This window comes from Amphibalanus amphitrite, unplaced genomic scaffold (assembly GCF_019059575.1).
Source record: "Amphibalanus amphitrite isolate SeventyFive unplaced genomic scaffold, NRLGWU_Aamphi_draft 000034F_arrow, whole genome shotgun sequence".
Lineage (NCBI taxonomy): Eukaryota > Metazoa > Arthropoda > Thecostraca > Balanomorpha > Balanidae > Amphibalanus > Amphibalanus amphitrite.
This window is the reverse complement of record NW_024881530.1, coordinates 1,316,621-1,334,894: the sequence shown is the minus strand read 5'-3', so window position 1 is coordinate 1,334,894 and position 18,274 is coordinate 1,316,621. Positions and strand designations below refer to the sequence as shown.

The 18,274-nt window shown below is 49.9% G+C and overlaps 1 protein-coding gene across 4 annotated transcripts in view; it reads left to right on the top strand.

The window, feature by feature from the left end:
• The window catches only part of LOC122370356 (enhancer of mRNA-decapping protein 4-like), a 41,503-nt gene that overhangs the window by 17,884 nt on the left and 5,345 nt on the right, over positions 1-18,274 (top strand). For all 4 annotated transcript variants that reach the window (XR_006254556.1, XM_043345896.1, XM_043345886.1 and 1 more), the window contains exons 17-20: positions 187-302; positions 4,000-4,165; positions 10,349-10,502; positions 11,310-11,526. Coding sequence is in view for 3 of the 4 variants with exons in the window: in XM_043345896.1 (XP_043201831.1) it covers positions 187-302; positions 4,000-4,165; positions 10,349-10,502; positions 11,310-11,526 (653 nt within the window). In the remaining variant the exon portion in view is untranslated. The remainder of the gene's footprint in view (positions 1-186; positions 303-3,999; positions 4,166-10,348; positions 10,503-11,309; positions 11,527-18,274) is intronic.

Below are 18,274 nucleotides of genomic sequence, written 5' to 3'. Positions count from 1 at the left end.
AAAAAGGCCTCATTGTTCTAACCAGTTTCAGTATGTGTTTCATACGAGTTAAATAGACCCAACTTTTTTAGATATGCTTAACAAGACTGAATTTTCAGATCACCAAGCACATTCACTTAATAACCAACGCCAGCTTAATTACCGCCCATCTCTGAACGGACCGTGTCCTTCGTTGTGCTGTTCCAGTGGTCACCAGTCGCCTGAAGCCGCTCGAGGGCCAGATTCGGCACGAAATGAGCGCCCGAATCGGTGACGTCGAGGCCGCCGTCAAAGAATCCATCGGCAAAACTGTCAACGTCAAGGTACGTAACTCACAAACCAGACACCACTTACAAACTGTAACTCACCAACCGGACACCACTTACAAACTGTAACTCACCAACCGGACACCACTTGAGCCTACCGGCAAATGGTCGTCGTCGGGTGGGTATCTTCAGGAACAGAAGTCCGCAGCTGACAGGACCCTAGACACATCACGCGAGTGGGATTTGAGACGGCCTTGTTGGATTTGGTGGCGTCTTCTGACAGAGACGGGTGCCGGTGTGGAGCTGAAGATACGGCTCCTGGAAGGTCGTAACTCATAACCCTGGCTCAGTCTTTTGTCAAGTGCTGGTCGGCTGTGGTTGTGATATTGGGTTACAACGAAAAGGTATTTGAAATGTATCCTGGATGAGTTGAGTGTTTCCTGTATCATTTCCATGTTACATGCGCTATTTGATTTCATTCCCAGTTTTACTGCATCGTTCCAGCCTGACAGAAACTTTAGGCGCTCCACGGGTTAGTGGTTCCGCTGAGTTGATGGGCCGATCTTTGGGGAGAACTCTTCTCGGTCCTCAGTGTTCTGCTGTCTCCATTCCTCTTTCCTCGTCTTCCCATTGATTCCTCCCTCCTCCTTCTCTTTTTCCAGTGACTGTCATCCAATATAAGGTTGAACTCGCTAAGTATTCAGTACGCTGAATGCGGTGTGTCACCGCGACTTTCTGCAATAAAAAGGCAGAACCTGACTAACTTTTTCACCGGTCGGAAAGTCGTCACCGCGAAGTCGGTCCCGTGCTCAATGGCCGGACGTTCTGGCCGACTCTAACTATTCAGCCTTCTCGGATCGTTAGCGCTCGGAAGAAATTCGCGGCCACGTGGTACTGGCGACGAAGCGGCACGATTCCGTCTGGTGCGTCGTTGGATTGGCGGCGCGGAGCTCTGCCTTTTCCGTTCGCCTTGGTTCGATAGCTGGACTGTGATGCACTTGAGAGTGCTTTTGCCTGTCCGGCGAATGGCGATAAAGCCGCTTCCGCGGGATCAATGCGCTGCATATTGCTAATTCTTTAAATTGCTTAGTATTAGGTACGTGTGCGCTTTTAGCGATTCATTTTGCATTTCAAGAAATACTGAGAATTGAGATGTGTTTGAGATTGTGTTGTCGCATCTGTGCACTTCGGTAATGATTTTAGTTTCGTTTCAGAATATTTACTCGGATCTCTTTGTGTTAATTTCGCAATAAGTAATTTTCTTTTCGTGTCTCGAGTGAGTTTATCGCAATTGCGGCACAGTTTTTTTTCAAACATATTTCTGAAGCAAGAATCCACTTCAGTTGTTTGTGCTCCACCCCGTAATTTAAAGCGGCTTTCCAAAGCAAGCACATTTGGGAATGGTAAACCTGATAAGGCATATTTGGTTCAATGTTCTTAGGAAAGTACCTATATGTACAGCCCTCTGCAAACTGCGTGGTAGGTATTCTTTTTTCGACAAAACCGAGAATATCGCGGATACTATGCTATCGGTCACTCGGAAATCGTAACAGCAAGACGCGCGAGACTCCGCACCTTAGATGGACATTACTATCGTATTCATTTTCCATCCAGTTCGGCAACAAAACCCAAAAGTTTATATTTGCCCCCAAAACAAACTGTTGCATTTTGTTGCCACACAAAGCATATACTTTGTTTAGTGATAGACCCAATCGTAGGAGTGGAGCATGGTGCCTCTATTTGCAACGAATTCCGACCGACAGATCACATATTCTTTGAGTTATTACCGGTTTTGTCAAAAAAACGAATACCTACCACGCAGTCTGCTGAGGGCTGTACAGGTCTCGCGGGCTTTAGCGGTAGGTCTTGCACCTAGACAATTTAGTGTATTTCAGGCTATATCTTCGTCGTCTTAAGCTTTTAAGTGTTGAAGATGCGATCGGCATGTTGGTTCACAAGCCAGCCATGATCGTGTAAAATGGCTTCATCGTAGATCGATTAGTTTCTGAGATATAACCGGAAATGTAAAAGTGCAAAACCTACCGCTTAATCTCGCGAGAGCCGTACCATTTATTTCTTATTACACCATTTATATTTTCTATGTCAAAACCAATTAGCATATTCCGACATGCCTCTCTAGCAAGACCTGGTAATACCGTTGGTTGGATCATTTATTCATTTATCTGCAATTCGTAGGCATTAAACTACGGTAATTGATTGTCCGGGAGGCGTTTCATGTTGGATACTAGGCCAGCTTTTCTTCGACTACTTTTTAAGCGTTCACCCACGATAATTAGTTCTTTAATTAGCCGTCTTTTATCTCATGCTCGTGCTGCCAATCTAAAAGTTCGTCTTCTCCCCTCCCCTGCCTATCCCTCCCGTTATCCTGGACACTGACAGGCGGCCTTCTTTCCGAGCTATCACCTCCCTTCCATCTGGTCTCTGGGGTCCTTCATCTCCCCATCCGTCTCCCGCCTCCCTCCCCTCCCCTCCCCTCCTCTCGTCCCGCTGCTGACGGAGGCGCTGTGCAATGCCCGCTCCTCTGCTTCTCTGCCTCTCTGCCCTCCCTCCGCTCGGCACCGCTCCCCCGCCCAAGCCTCTCGTTCGGGCCGTGCCGCCGGCCGCCAATGGTCTCAAGTAGCCGGCGGCGGCTGGCAAAAGTGGCCCTCGGCGCTGCCCGGGGCGGCCCGCCGGCGAGCGGATGACCCCACCGGCTGGCGCTGGATCTCCCAGAGTGGCTGCCGTCGATGGCAGGATGGAGTAACGCGGTGCTAGCTGGTCTCGGCGGATTGCCGCTCGCTTTTTTTTAAGTTTTATTCGCCTGTGGTGTTGACTGTTGAGTCATGGACATAAAGTCAGCGTTGTGGTTAATTTTTTGTTTCAAAAGTTTTACGGAACTCTTTTTCAAGGAACCACGTAATTTTTGCCTTTTGCGCCGCGCACGGGAAACATGTTTTGAAGCCCTAATTATGATATGTGGATGAGTTGTTTTTGGTCGGTGTGCTCTCGACCATTACGTTGAGCTGTGGTTTTAACGTTAATGGTCGCTTTCTTCCGTCGAACCAGATCATTTCTTTTCAGGAGATCATCAGTACTGATTTTTTTTTTGTAATTATTAACCTTTTCCAAATGACTTGTAACCACTGTCATTTTATCCAAACGTTTTCTACCAATGATACCAGCGTTGGACCCACGCAATTTGGCTGTATGTGCCCAGGGAAGGTTGTAATTAAGGCACTTGGTTATGACGGCTCAGAAACTTTGGCTCCCTCACTGACCGATCCACTGACCACTCAACGATAGGCAGTAGCTGCCTCTGAGTGCCTGCATACCGTCCAGTTGGTCTTTTTTAGCTTATTGTCTAACTCAAAACCTGCCGATGCCACTTGGTCGCCAGGGATCTCTTTTTTTACCGTTTTACGCCCATGATCTGACCTTGGCTTTTTTTACCCCTAATTTCACCCTTGACCTAAAGCCTGGCCTCCTAAGCTTAACACGTCTAGCTTGACCCTGACTTCATCCTTAGCCTTTTCAATTCTTGACCTTGGCCTTATGACGATGACTCTTCGACCTCTGATCCCGGCAGGCAATGAACGAGTTGTCACACTTGCTGACGGTCTGACCTGACCTGACCCCGACCCTGACCCCCTACCTCTGACCCCGGCAGGCGGTGAGCGAGTCAGTGGCGTACGCTGACCTGACCTCTGACCCTGACCTCTGACCCTGACCCTCTGACCCCCTGATCTCCCGGCAGGCGGTGAGCGAGTCGGTGGCGCACGCGCTGACACAGAGCCTGCAGCAGGCTATGGTGGCGCGCTACAGAGAGGTGTTCAGTAGCACCGCCCTGCCGGCCTTCGAGCGCTCCACACGAGAGATGGTGCACCAGATCAACGGAACGTTCTCAGCGGGAACCAAAGAGTGTAAGTGAGAGGGGAGGAGAGAGAGGGGGGAGAGATAAAAAAGAGAGAGGGAGGGAGGGAGGGGAGAGAGAGAGGGAGAGAGAGAGATTAGTTAGAGGGAGTGTTAATGATGAGTGTCGTCACGTGACTTACTGGCTTGGGGGGGGGGGTTGAGTCAGGGGAAAGTGCGTACAGAAGGGCTGGCCAATGTGTAAACCGTAGTGAAAAAGGTGAATCGGCTATAATGCCTTGTTAGCACGACTGGCTAGAACGGAAAGGAGGACACTAATTATTTGACGGGGACGGTTTATGGTTTTTAATCCATCCCAACACTTTGTTCGTTATTTCGACTTATGTGACTATAACATGTTGTCACGTATGCTGAACATTGCGTAATTCTTACCACGTAAACCGGTTGAAACTGGAATAATCCTCGTCGGTCCAGAACACGTCATGTCGCCATAATCGCCGATTATCTAATGTAGCACTCATCGTTCAATGGATGAACGGCCGTCCATTGTTTGGCCTTTTGTAGGCGTTACTCCCCATACCGCTAACCGCGATGGCCCGGTTCAATCGGTATTTTCGGCTCACGCCTACTGCGTGTGTCATTCGTTTCGCGCTACCACAGCTATAGCAGTCGGCCGGCAGCCGGTTTTCCTAAGGGACGGTCACGGGAACGTTATTAGTGTGTGTGTTCCCCGCTGGTATCAGTGGAGTATTGCCTATCGATTCAATCGACCGCGGGTTTGACGGTACTGAGGCTCTGTGGGTAGAGAGTGGGATGGGTTCTACGAGTGATCAGCTGAAGTCAAAAGAAAAATTATCGGTGTTTCGTTAAAAAAGAATCAGGGCTATATGTCGCTCGAATGCGTGACCAGATATAATTAGTAACCCATCCTGTCTGGTGGCTCCTTTGATTTTAGTATGTTAATGTCTAATACTCGAAACGTAATTGGATGATAGGAGCCAATAATTGCTTTCGATTAATCGTTCACTGTATCAAAATGATTAATTATTCTATTGTGTCCTGCATTTCATTAGTGACTGGGACAAGAAATGCCTTTTATTGTGTGATCTTCAATATCTCTACGTGTTACTGCTTGCGTTACCTATGTCAAATTTTTTTAAAGTACATTAATTTGTACGTTTACTCAAGATGACCGATTATGCTTTCATTGATGAAGTTACGACCCTGATTGCTGCGTATACCTACCTGTTTGACCATGCAAATACAGGACTGATAATGTTTGCTAGAATCTGCCTGCGTAATCAGCACCAGACAAAAAAAGTCTACTGCCAGTAGACGGCCCCGGCCACCCTGGTCGCAGCTTTGCCTGGAACCACCACAACGTCTTAACTGCGCCTTCCCGGCTTCCACCAATAAAGTAACTTATCTGGACAAGTTACGGGCCCCGTAAAATTGGCGGGCTGGCCCTAGGCCATGGCGGCGCTAAGCCAGTAATCGGGGCACACCGTTACTCATTGGACGGGTTATTGGTCGGGCGGTGCTTTCAATAAGGAGCCCTGGGCCGGTCAGCCGGCTGGCTGGTCTCGACTCGTGCCCGAGCTCTCACGGGTCGCCGGACAGGATGGAATGATTTACAGGGGACGGCGGATGGCCTTTAATTTAGGGTCAGAGATATGCCACGGGGGTCAGTGGGAGAGCGGTATCACAATGGTTTCCAGGTTGAAAGTGATTTAAAATAAGCCAATAAAATATGGTGGTGACTGGTGAACATAAAATGGATAGTCATCCAGTTTTTTCGTCGAAATATTGTGGTTGAAAAGTGAAAAGCTCAGCTTCTTAGCAACGCTCAGTTTTTTATTGTTTTAAATGTACCTACTACCTACCACTTGGGATCGATCCGTCACTGCTGGACATGTCTTCAGACAGACAGTCATGGACAGACGTGGCTTCCATAGTGCCCGATATAGTATACACAGATCTTTTGAAGTCTGAAGCTTGATACCCGGGCATCATCATTCAGTGCAGTCCAAGCACATGACCAGCCCACAAACGGGGCGCATCATTCGCCACCATCGCAGCAATCGTGAATCCCATACCCGCGACGGAAGCTCTCAGTCTCGGTCGTTCGTCCGTCTCGGTCTCAGATCGCTCTGGCCGGCTCCATTCGCGGCCGATATTCCGCGGCCCATTTCGGTAAGCGCCGGCCGCCAGACCAGATGGATCGCCCGCAAGAGTGGCTATGAGCCGCCGGTGCTGAAGGGGGGGGGGGGACTGCGAACAGACCCCGCCCGAGTGTCGTCCGTGAGGTGTTACTCGCCTTTGACGGTACTGTTGTGATCTAAAAAAAAAATGAGTGTGATAAAATAATTGAAACAGATATTCGTGTGAGGTTTGACAGGGAATAACATTGCCGGGGCTCACATCGTGAACCTGATTTGGACGCTCACGACTTTGTGTTACGCCTGACCCTGTCAGTTACCCAAATCGGTGGCAAGCATAATGTGTCCTGACATGCTTTCCTTATTTCCGAATTCCGTTTCTAAATTCGTCCTAGAACTCCAATTCCTCCACGTGGCTCCAGAAATTGCCCAATGGAGGTCTCCTCCTACCTCCGGCTCATGCCACCCTCGATCATGGCAACTCCCCTGGTTATTCCGCCGTTGTCGCCTCGCGGGCTGTGCGGCACATACCGAATTCCCTTTGGAGCCGCGATCGACTCCAGTACTGATCGGATATCCGTGCCGTCCCGGTCGCGCTGGGGTGCGGCTAATTGTGGGCTACGCTTTTGCGAAACCGCCAAGTTGCAGCCCAACTCGACCAAAGCGAGATACCACCATTAGCCGCACCCCACCTGTGGCGGCCGTGCCAAGCCGACGCATGCTGTGACGTCACCGGGTAGGAGAAGATAACGTACCAACTCAGACCGACTCAGATAGACTCAGAACCACTCAAACTGACTTAGACCGACTCAACCGACTCAAATCGATTCCTATCGACTCAGGCAGACTCAGAACGACTCAGGCAGACTCAAACCGACTCAGCAGACTCAAACTGGCTCGACCAACTCAAACCGATTCAGATCGACTCAGATAGACTCAGAACGATTCAAACTGACTCAGACAGACTCAACCAACTCAAATCGATTCCGATCGACTCAGACAGACTCAGAACGACTCAGGCAGACTAAAACCGACTCAGGCAGACTCAATCTGACTCGACCGACTCAATCCGATTCAGATCGACTTGGACCGACTCAGATAGATTCAGAACGACTCAAACTGACTCAGACTGACTCAACCAACTCAAATCGATTCCGATCGACTCAGACAGACTGAAAATGACTCAGACAGACTCAGATAGACTCAAACCGACTCAGGCAGACTCAAACTGACTCGACCGACTCAAACCGATTCAGATCGACTCAGACCGACTCAGATAGACTCAGAACGACTCAAACTGACTCAGACAGACTCAATCGACTCAATTCGATTCCAATCGACTCAGACAAACTCGGAACGACTCAGGCAGACTCAAACTGACTCGACCGACTTAAACCGATTCAGATCGACTCAGACCGACTCAGATAGACTCAGAAGGACTTAAACTGACGCAGACCGACTCAACCGACTCAAATAGATTCCGATCGACTCAGACAGACTCAGGCGGACTCAGGCAGACTCAAACCGACTCAGGCAGACTCAAACTGACTTCATCGACTCAGACCGACTCAGATAGACTCAGAACGACTCTCAAACTGACTCAGACCGAATCAACCGACTCAAATCGATTCCGATCGACTCAGACGGACTCACAGACTGTCTGAGTCGTTCTGAGTCTGTCTGAGTCGATCGGAATCGATTTGAGTCGGTTGAGTCGGTCTGAGTCAGACTGAGTCGGTCTAAGTCGATCTGAATCTGTTTGAGTCGGTCGAGTCATTCTGAGTCTGCCTGAGTCGGTTTGAGTCTGCCTGAGTCGGTTTGAGTCTGCCTGAGTCTGTCTGAGTCGTTCTGAGTCTGTCTGAGTCGATCGGAATTGATTTGAGTCGGTTGAGTCGGTCTGAGTCGTTCTGGCCGACTCAACCGACTCAAATCGATTCCGATCGACTCAGACAGGCTCAGGCGGACTCAGGCAGACTAAAACCGACTCAGGCAGGCTCAAACTGACTCGACCGACTCAAACCGATTCAGATCGACTCAGACCGACTCAGATAGACTCAGAACGACTCTCAAACTGACTCAGACCGAATCAACCGACTCAAATCGATTCCGATTGACTCAGACAGACTCACAGACTGTCTGAGTCATTCTGAGTCTGTCTGAGTCGATCGGAATCGATTTGAGTCGCTTGAGTCGGCCTGAGTCAGATTGAGTCGGTCTGAGTCGATCTGAATCGGATTGAGTCGGTCGAGTCATTCTGAGTCTGCCTGAGTCGGTTTGAGTCTGCCTGAGTATGTCTGAGTCGTTCTGAGTCTGTCTGAGTCGATCGGAATTGATTTGAGTCGGTTGAGTCGGTCTGAGTCATTCTGAGTCTATCTGAGTCTATCTGAATCGGTTTGAGTCGGTCGAGTCAGTTAGATTCTGCCTGAGTCGTTTTGAGTCTGCCTGAGTCTGTCTGAGCCGTTCTGAGTCTGTCTGAGTCGATCTGAATCGATTTGAGTCGGTTGAGTCGGTCTGAGTTAGTTTGAGTCGATCTGAGTCGGTCTGAGTCGATCTGAATCGGTTTGAGTCGGTCGAGTCAGTTTGAGTCTGCCTGGGTCCGCCTGAGTCTGTCAGAGTCGATCGGAAACGATTTGAGTCGGTTGAGTCGGTCTGAATCAGTTTGAGTCGTTCTGAGTCTATCTGAGTCGGTCTGAGCCGATCGGAATCGGTCGAGTCTGCCTGAGTCGGTTTGAGCCTGCCTGAGTCTGTTTGAGTCTGCCTGAGTCTGTCTGAGTCGTTCTGAGTATGTCTGAGTCGATCGGCATCGATTTGAGTCGGTTGAGTCGGTCGAGTCAGTTTGAGTCTGCCTGAGTCGGTCTGACAGGTTACCAGGATGGTTCTAGGCGTATTTCGCTTTGGTCGAGTTGGGCTGCCAAACTTGGCAGTTTCGCAAAAGCGTAGCCCACAATTAGCCGCACCCGTCGCGCTGCAGTATCCGACATTGATCCCCGCCCGGCGGCCGTTCGGCCCCGCCGCCTAATTGTGCCATGGTCCGACCGTCGACGCCTAATGCCGTCTGATGACTCAGGGATTCTCTCTAATTGAGACGAGTGGTCGGTCGGCCGCGTCCATGGCAGCTTTTTGCGCCGGGATCACCTCCGATAGCGATGCTAGTACGTGGACAGCATTTCGGGTGGTCGTTGGTAGGCGGTAGAGCGCGATTAAAAGGATTGGTCGGGATCATAGGGATGAGTGTCGTTATGTTAACAGGGTTTTCATGGCTGAAAATCGTGCCACGGCGTATCTTTTCACAGTTAAATTTTTGTCAACTACTGCCGTGTTATGGCAATATTGAACATGCTGCAATAATCCTAAGTGATCATCACCGATCTTCCGTTTTGTTGTGACTCCTCAAACCCTCACTCACAATCAGCCGTAGCGGTGGCCGGTCAGCCGCTGACAGGATTTCGCCCCCAGTCGGCCGTTTCCACTGCCGTCTCGGCTGGCTACTCTCGATCGAGGTGGCCGCTCGGAGGCTGTCTCGACCGGCCGGCTCCGGTCCAAAGGCCGGCCGGGTTTTGTATCGGCTCGTTACGGATGGTCGGTTTCTGTTTGTGACAGAATGAGGCGGTGCGCCCCTGTGGGAGAGGCACAACTCGCCGGCGTGTGGCCTGTAAATAGTCGCCGAGATAAGGCGCGATAGGTAGAGGCTTCTTGAAATTAAGGGCTGATTGTTGTCTTGTCGAGTGTCGGGAGGTGATGTACAAGAACAGATGCAAGGGAATGTGGATACTGCAGCCATGCCAACGCCAGCCTACAGTAGGAGTATATAGCTCCATGCCCTGTTGTTGCAAAATTGTCGCCTTTCAACGGACCACTTTGTCAGACTCGCCTGTGAAGCTCATGCTAGTTGGGTGAACTTCGAAAACCAGTACCAGTTCCCTATTTCCATATCCCAAACTTCAAACGCTCTTACCTCGCAAACATTTGATGACTTCATCTGGCCAACCTTTGCGCCTGTCACCTCCATTCAACCCACGGTATCCGCGCCGGTGCCCTTCCGTCCTGACCGCGGCACTACTCTGCCTGTTTCAGATCTGCAGCAGTTGGAGCAACAGGCGGACCGTGCGCGGCGGCACCGCGAGCCCTTACTGCAGCACGTGCAGGCATCGCTGGACGCCGTCCGACTCTCAGTCGAACACCTCGGCAACACAGTCAAAGACGAACGCCAGAGGCACGAGAAACACAGGTGGGTGCTCGGGACACGAACTAGTCACGGAAAATAGAAAAAGGAACGAGACACACGGCTGAACACAGCTCAGCCATACGAGAACTAAATACACAATAAGCAAGCTGAATTTGAACTCGATGCCTATTGGTGTGCTATCAGAAAATAGCTTTGCCGACTGTAAGTGATAAAAACTAGCGTTATGTGTCGATTATAAACAGATTCGTAAGCTACTGATTATAGAACTAGCCATGGTGTCAACTTCCATGATTTACCTTCGCGGTCGTGTCGGTCGATTTAAACGATATACGGCCTGCAGAGCCCGTCGCGTTCCAAACATAGCCACTGCCAAATCCCCGGCGGAACGGGGCAGCATTATGCCAGTGTTAGTCCTATAACTGATGTTATGTTCCGTGTTGGAAACGGGACCAGCGTGAAAACGGCTAGAGCTGACCAATGTAATGCAATATTCAGGTCCACTCTCCTGAAATTGGCGAAGTCAGTACAATTGTTTTTTTTTTGTGGGCGTTTCTTCAGCCAATCCGGCTTATGGTAACTTTTGCAAACGTGATTTTTTATAGCTGATGAGACTCGTTTCATCGCCATATGTCACCTTAGGTGCCAGACCCCTATATCATTTCATTGATGGGCTGAAATTGGTATCATGATAATCTCATCTGAAAATGGTGTCACTGTGATCATTTCTCATCCACAGACTTCTCTATATATATAGAGAAGTCTGTGTCTCATCATATCAGATCATGTCTGGTCTCCGTCTGCCGCATTCACCCTCACCCCGCTAACCGTACGTCTTGTTCCGTGTTACAGACAGGAGGAGGCGGCGTTTCTGGGCCAGGTCCGCGAGGAGATCCGCCGCAGTGTGTCGGCCGCCCTGGAGGAGCACAGTGCGCGGGCCGCCACCCCGGCCGTGCCGTCCGGAGCGGTGACCCCTACCGTACAGCAGCAGCAGCAGCAGCAGCAACAGCGGCGCCAGCAGATCGCCCGGCTGGTGGAGAGCAAACAGTGGGACCCCGCCTTCCAGATGGTGAGTGCCAACTGGTAACTCAGAGAGGCGGTGGGGTTAGTAAGGGGAACCAGGAATATGGGCGCCGATAGACACCGCAGTCCGGGTGCCCCCAACCCCACAAAGTAACATGGGAAACCAGGAATGAGCGGGGTGCTTATTGATTGTGATAATAGTTTCTTAGAAAATGTTGCGACCATATAGCCTTGATTTCTCTCATAAGCGCCATGACATACCTAATTCACATGATAACAAGTCAATGGAACATTCGTGACAGGAAGGCCTGCAGCCTCCGCCGGCCGCGTGTCTCCATATACCCGGTATCTCGGTGGTGTGTGAGGTGTGGTAGCGTCAGCCACGCGCCACCACCGTCGTCCGCTCCGTCCCGCTCCGGTCATTTAGTTACCGTCCCACTGATACGGTCGGATACGAACCGTCATTGAATTGCCGAGAGGAGCGGCCGCCGTCTTGAGTCGGATTTGCGTTCAAAGGCCGTGGACAGTTCGGTGAACGGTTTTGCTGACGGTGGAGAGCCGGCTGAATGCATTCCGGTAACTCCATTGAGTGTCCCTCAGTGGAGAAATGTGGCGCCATGCAATTGTGTGGCCCCGTTCTGGGCAGTGATAATATTCGAATTCAGAGAATGACTCAGGCTGACGTCGGGGTGATGCCGTTCGGTGGAAGGTAATCGACCTAAAATATGGTCCAAGTTTACACAATGTGTCATACTTTTGATATGGATATGGTTGAAAAACGGCCTTTCTTCAAAATTGTCACAAGTTTGAAAGCTAATGTCGTCAACGGTCACAAATCAGCACGGAACTATCAAACAGCAATACTCATTCGTAACATTATCAGATCGCGGTTTTGATGACATTTTAACATTCAATTTGACACTGATATTAGTCGGTGCGTTATAAATTTGTCGGTCGCCAGTTGCTCAGTTCAATTAATCAGGGTGCACTTTTATTGCTTCTGGGTTCTGTCAGCACCAGATGTATTAGTTTTCCCGTTTTCGAGCTCGCTTTTATTGTTTGCTCGGCCAGAGCCTGCGACTTGACCTTGTGTAGGAACAACGTGAAATGACATCTGTTCTGTTACTCATCTCAGTGCTGTGGGTTCTCTCACTTATGATATATTGTGCCGGTGAAAATATCAGTGATTGGAAGTAACTCCAATAGATTGTTTGCGCGCACGGCGATCTCTCCAGGCAGGCCCTCCATTAACCTCAGTAAAGTGTTTGCGCCGGCAGCAAAAGTGTCTGCTGTGAGTTGTGACCTGTATTGTCGTTCTAATCGAAAACAGAGAACGGCTTTTATCCTCATTTAGCCACCAATCACCGACTATTTTTTGTCGAAAAAAATCGGTGATTTTAGATTGTCATGGATGTTTCGTTCGATTTTCATTGTTTCCAAACTGACAGATCTCCGCAATAAGAAAGTTTCGCAGTGTGTTGCCGAACTAACTTGCATAGACTGGAATCCCATTCCCTGTGAATGTTTGGTAATGTTTGGAGAGGTGGAACTTCGGTGCGACCTTTGCGATCCTGGAATGGGCTCGGAGTTTAATCGCCAAATCAAATTACGATGCGGTTACTGAATTATTCATCGCTCGTCAGTAGAATTGTTGATGGGTGAAAGAGACTGATTTGCCGAATTTCAGACGACGTTTGTTAGAATATATGATTTGGTCTGAATTGTGATAACAGTCGCTGACCATGTCATTTTTTGCGTCTTATCAGCTGCTACACTAGTTTTTATGCTTTTTTATCTATCGTCAAACCACGTTCCATTTATGGAGAGTACGTACCTAATGCCTAACAGCCTCGCTTCTGTGACAACGAAATAGGACAATTGATTTTATGCAGTTTATGGAATCCTCACGTGTTGTGTCAGTAAGCTTACGACACTTGCGTTGTTTTACTCGGCATTGAGCAATGCCGGTAGCATTCACAGTCATATGGGCGAGAATCAGGTATCTGTGTCTGATGCTTGTATCTGACCCATATGGCCAGCCTGTTGTTGCCCAATACCATCCACCTTCTTTCGTCCAATGCCTCTCGCTTCCACTACGGATTCTGGTTTCATCTTCAGCTTTTGACGCTTCCAGGCACCACCCGTTATTTTCCCGGTAGCAGTTTCCTCCATCTGCATAATCTGTTTGCCATATTCTCGGCGATGGAGAGCCATTGCGAGATTGTATTACCCTTTTTCTCCGGACCATAGTGGCTCACTAGTATTCATTCGGAGCGCTCACCCAGCTGCGTTATGTTTGGGCTCGTTCTGATTACGCCTGTTGCACCATCTGCTTCCCGACGCACGCCAAGGCTGTTTGGAACTCACTGCCGGTAATCATCCAAACTAACCGTTCCACTCATCACTTTGATGCCTATAATTACATCAAAACCCAATACAAACACCACCCAACCGCTGTTTGTAGTGTTTGCACAACCACCCGGCGCCCCTCGCTGATGGGCGCGGTCGCTCGGGGGCCGGGACGGTGGATGTTTTTTCTCGGGCGTTTGCCGGTGCCCGGTGCGGTATCTGCCGTACGGTGGTGTCGGCCGCCCGCGGAACGATGCCCGTGTCATCGATATTGGCTGGCGGCTGCGGGCCCGCTGGAGATAGCTGCGGTGCGGTGGGGAATTGGTGGGTGGTGGGTGAGCTGTACTGCGGTGTGGTGGGCGGTGGGATATTGACGGTGACTGTTGGGTGAGCTGTTGGTGCTGGGGTATTGTCAGTAGTGGTTTGTGGGGTACGTTGCAGTGGTGGGCGTTTGGGTGGGTGGACCCTCAGCGACAGTCTGTATTGGATGGTGGCTTAGTTTGATTGCGGTGGGCGAGTATCCGGTGGCCAATAAACGGTGGGCGGTGTTTGAACGGCAGACACAGCCAGGCGAGGCGGGGACCGAGCCACATTGACAGCCGGCGCTCTCGTAAATAGCGGCCAACATCAGCCGAGTGAATCGCCATCTGACGCGATCCAGCAGCGAGATCCAGTCGGCTGAGAAAAGACAATCCAGTCGGCCAAGTATTTCAGCTCATTTTCATCGGGAGGGGAAGAGGGGATCTACGAATCACGCGAATGCGGCGCACGTGCGTGCGAACAGGTCACGGATGGGTTGTCTTAGTTTCTCTTGGATCTTTTTTCGCATTGAATCTGATGGCAGTTACCTGGCTTGTGACAACGGAAAATGGCCGAGTCCCAACTTTACAGCAATTATTGACGACAGATCCAATTTTAACGTCGGTATTCAGCTACGGATCAAACTTTCTATCAAAAACTGGTAACTAATCCGACTGCCTTTGTAACAATTAGCGAGATCTGTCACGGCTATAACTGGCTACAGATCCGCCATGTGTCGTCTGTGACGGCGGGTTGGCCGTGTGTGACGAGCATGGCGACTCGGCGCCATCAATTTCCCCGGCCCGCGCCGTCCGATAATGGTTGCTGACCGCTTAGATCTGCCGTCTCCGAGCTGTCGCCTGAATGAAAATCGCTCCGCCGCCGTCAAACGCCCTTCTAGCCTCTATCAGAGCCTCCACTGTTGTACGAGATCTCTCCAGGACATTCCTCGTCATTCCCCAAGCCGGTCCCTAGTTTTCCCCAAGGTCGTACCGGGTTTGACCCGACCAATGTCCGTTCGTGCCACGATCGTGCTGGTCGACTGATTGCGTTCTAACGGCCGAATGGTTTCCGACCACCGCGCTGCCCCGGCCATAATTCGATGAACGATCGCGGGTCGGCTTTGAAGGGAGGAGAGAGAAAGAGGGAGGTAATGGGTAGCCGGCTTGGCGCCTGTGCCGTGAGGTGGGAGGGGGTGGGGCTGATGGGCGAGATGGGGTTTGTGAACGTGATGGAGTTGATGGGTGAGATGAGATTGATGTGTAGGCCCATTGATGGGTGGGATTGAATTATCAGAAGGGGTTTCATTGGCAGATGGTATGTGTTTGGCTGGTGGTGTGAGGCTGTCGGACAGAGCTGCATGATAGTTGGTAGGACATTAGCGGGTGGCTGACTTCAGAGCCTCGGACACAGTGACAGGAAGCCAAGCAAAAAGCAGATTGGCCCGCTGCATTAGATATCCCACACTGGACCTGCAATCCGCGTTCATAATATCCACAGCTTTCGTGTGGGCCGATATTTACAGATTCGCTTTGTATTCCATACCTGAACAATGTCATCTCCATCCGTCCATACTGGACTCATACCACCCCTTATCTGTCATATTAGCCACTGCATACCTCATACCGAACTCAAACCATTCCTTAGCTGACGGGTGAGCCCGTTACATCGCGGCTGGGGCGGTCTGCGGACCATTTCCCGGCCGCCACGAGCTGGACCGGAGCACCTCTGAATGGCACAATCTAATTCCAGCGGGTGAACCGCGGCCGCCGCTCGTGTGATTCTGGGCTACGAATTGATTTGGCCGCCTCTGGTGCGGAAAGGAGGGTGCGCTGATTTCATATGTGTGCGGCGGCGATGATTTTGAGGTTCATTGTGCATGGTGCATGGTGAGGTGAGCTTCGTTTGCGGTTTTTGCTCAAAAAGTGAATGGAGCTTGATCTTGAATGGAACTGGTGAACTCCTGGACTGGGGATTTTCTGTCAACGTCCGGTTCTCTTTCAGCCTGATTCACGGTTTGGATTATTAAATTTGCCGTCATTTTTTTGTAATCTTAACTATTTAATACCGAATGTTGCAAAATCTAATGATAGGATTAAAAGAAGCTTGGCTTTGTGTTTTCCAATACGGGATGTAGAACCCTCGGATTGTGCCATTGCATGAAATAAGGATATCGTGTCGCAGGGCCGGAAATGTGCCTTAGGTATCACATCTGTATCCTTTGCCGTCGGTCACTATTGGATTATATATCTCTTCTGCATTTTTCATTCATTGAGTCCTGGTTTCAGATTGACATTTCTGCTAATCCTGATTTTAAGCCGGCTCTGACTGATTTAAGTCGGCCTTCCCCGTCTTAGAGAAATTAATCCCATTGGCTGACATGGACTCAATTAAAGCCTTGCTTTTTCCATATCTAATGAGCGCTGTTATTGAATGTGCTACCAGCCGTGGCCTCTATTAAATAGCCCAGGTGTCTCTGGCCGGCGTCCAATAACGCTCTGCACGTGCGGCCCTTCGCTGAGGTATTAGACTTCGTTATGTGGCTGGTGAAACTCGCTCTAGCCTAGTTCGATTTCAGAGGCACATTGGCGTGGATGTTACGCGCTCCTGCGTGATGGTGATGTGCCATTGGCTGATCATTAATCACGACAGATAAAGGAGCTATTTCCGGGTTTTCTCTTAACTTTGCTGACCGAAAACTAAATGACTATAAATGCAGTTTGTCAAAAGCATATAACTGTGACTGTTTCTGAAGTGGCTTTTGTTTTTAAGTGCATTTAGAAACGGTTCCTTCATAGTTGCGCAAGATGGATGTTGGAATGAAAGGATATTTTAAAGGGAACCTTTCATTAAAAATGTAAGCTTGTATCTTGCCTTTATGCATTTAGATGGCATGATTATAACTTCTTCCTCATTCCTTGTTTTGTATCCTGCGACTAGAGCATTTCAGAGTAGCATTTTTTTCCGCTCAGGAAATAATGTGCTGGCGTGAACTGTTTTATACTGAATGAGGGCGTTCGTACGGTGCGCTTAGGTAATTTACTGTCCCCATTGGCTCCCTGGTGTGGGGCCTGGTCCTCGCGTTCCGCTGATCATCACAGGCACTTGTTCGTCCCATTATCCGTTATTTCTCGTTTTTATCAAACTCGCTGCACGTTTCTGCAGAACGAGCACGTTCCAGTCCAACTGGGGATTCTGTTTTGATGATGCCTGCCAGCAAGGCGGGCTTAGCCTGTGATTTGAATGAGATATCGCCTTGTTGGACCGAAATCAACTGGCTTCCATCTAAGTGCTTCTCGGATCTGGGGGAAATTGAATTTGGGCGTGCGTGCGCCGTGCGGCAGGGATATGTTTTCGACCGCAACGTCTCCCCGGGTCTCTGAAGTTCCAAGTGAAGTCCTTTGATACACCCTGATGCCTTCCTGGAAAGAGCGATGCCTTGCAAGTTTGTTTAATAAGTGGTGCGCAAGAAATATCGTTAAAAGGAAATCACAGTTTCCGTGAAATTTGTAATTTTCCAATTCTAGCGTCACAAACATTGGCGAGGATATCATGCTTTGCACGTTGACGGCCTATTTAGGCAAGTTGTGGGATCTCATTTACATACATATGTTGTTCGCAAATCATTCTCAAATTTGCGCGCTTTCTAACTTCAATTAAGAATATTCATTTTCGACGATTGATCAAAACCATCTGATTTAATGCCATTGGTTTTCGTGTATCACCACCGGGACCGGAATCAGCCACCGTTTTACCTCACCACCCGGCTTTGTGTGGCAAAGCTAATAGCACTGTCTGGTGTTTGATGTACGAGGCAACTGGTGGATTAATTGTGTTGACTCTACACGAAAATCGCTGCAGAGGCGGACAAAGTATGTGTGCTCTGTCCAGCTTTGGACCGACTCCCTGGGTAGGTCTTCTGATCTCTGCCAACCCCTGCGTAGCTCAAGCCCGTTAGACCCAGGCAACTCCTACGAAGCTCTCTCCCGATGGGCCGACCCCAGCTCAGCTCTCTCCAGTCAGGCCGACCCAGCATTGCTCCCCATCTGTCGACCACCCGCTGTTGTTCTCAACAGATCACCAGCAGTGCTGTTTATCATGCGCGCCAGCGTGTGTTCCCGTATTCCGCAGACCGGCGTCCGGCG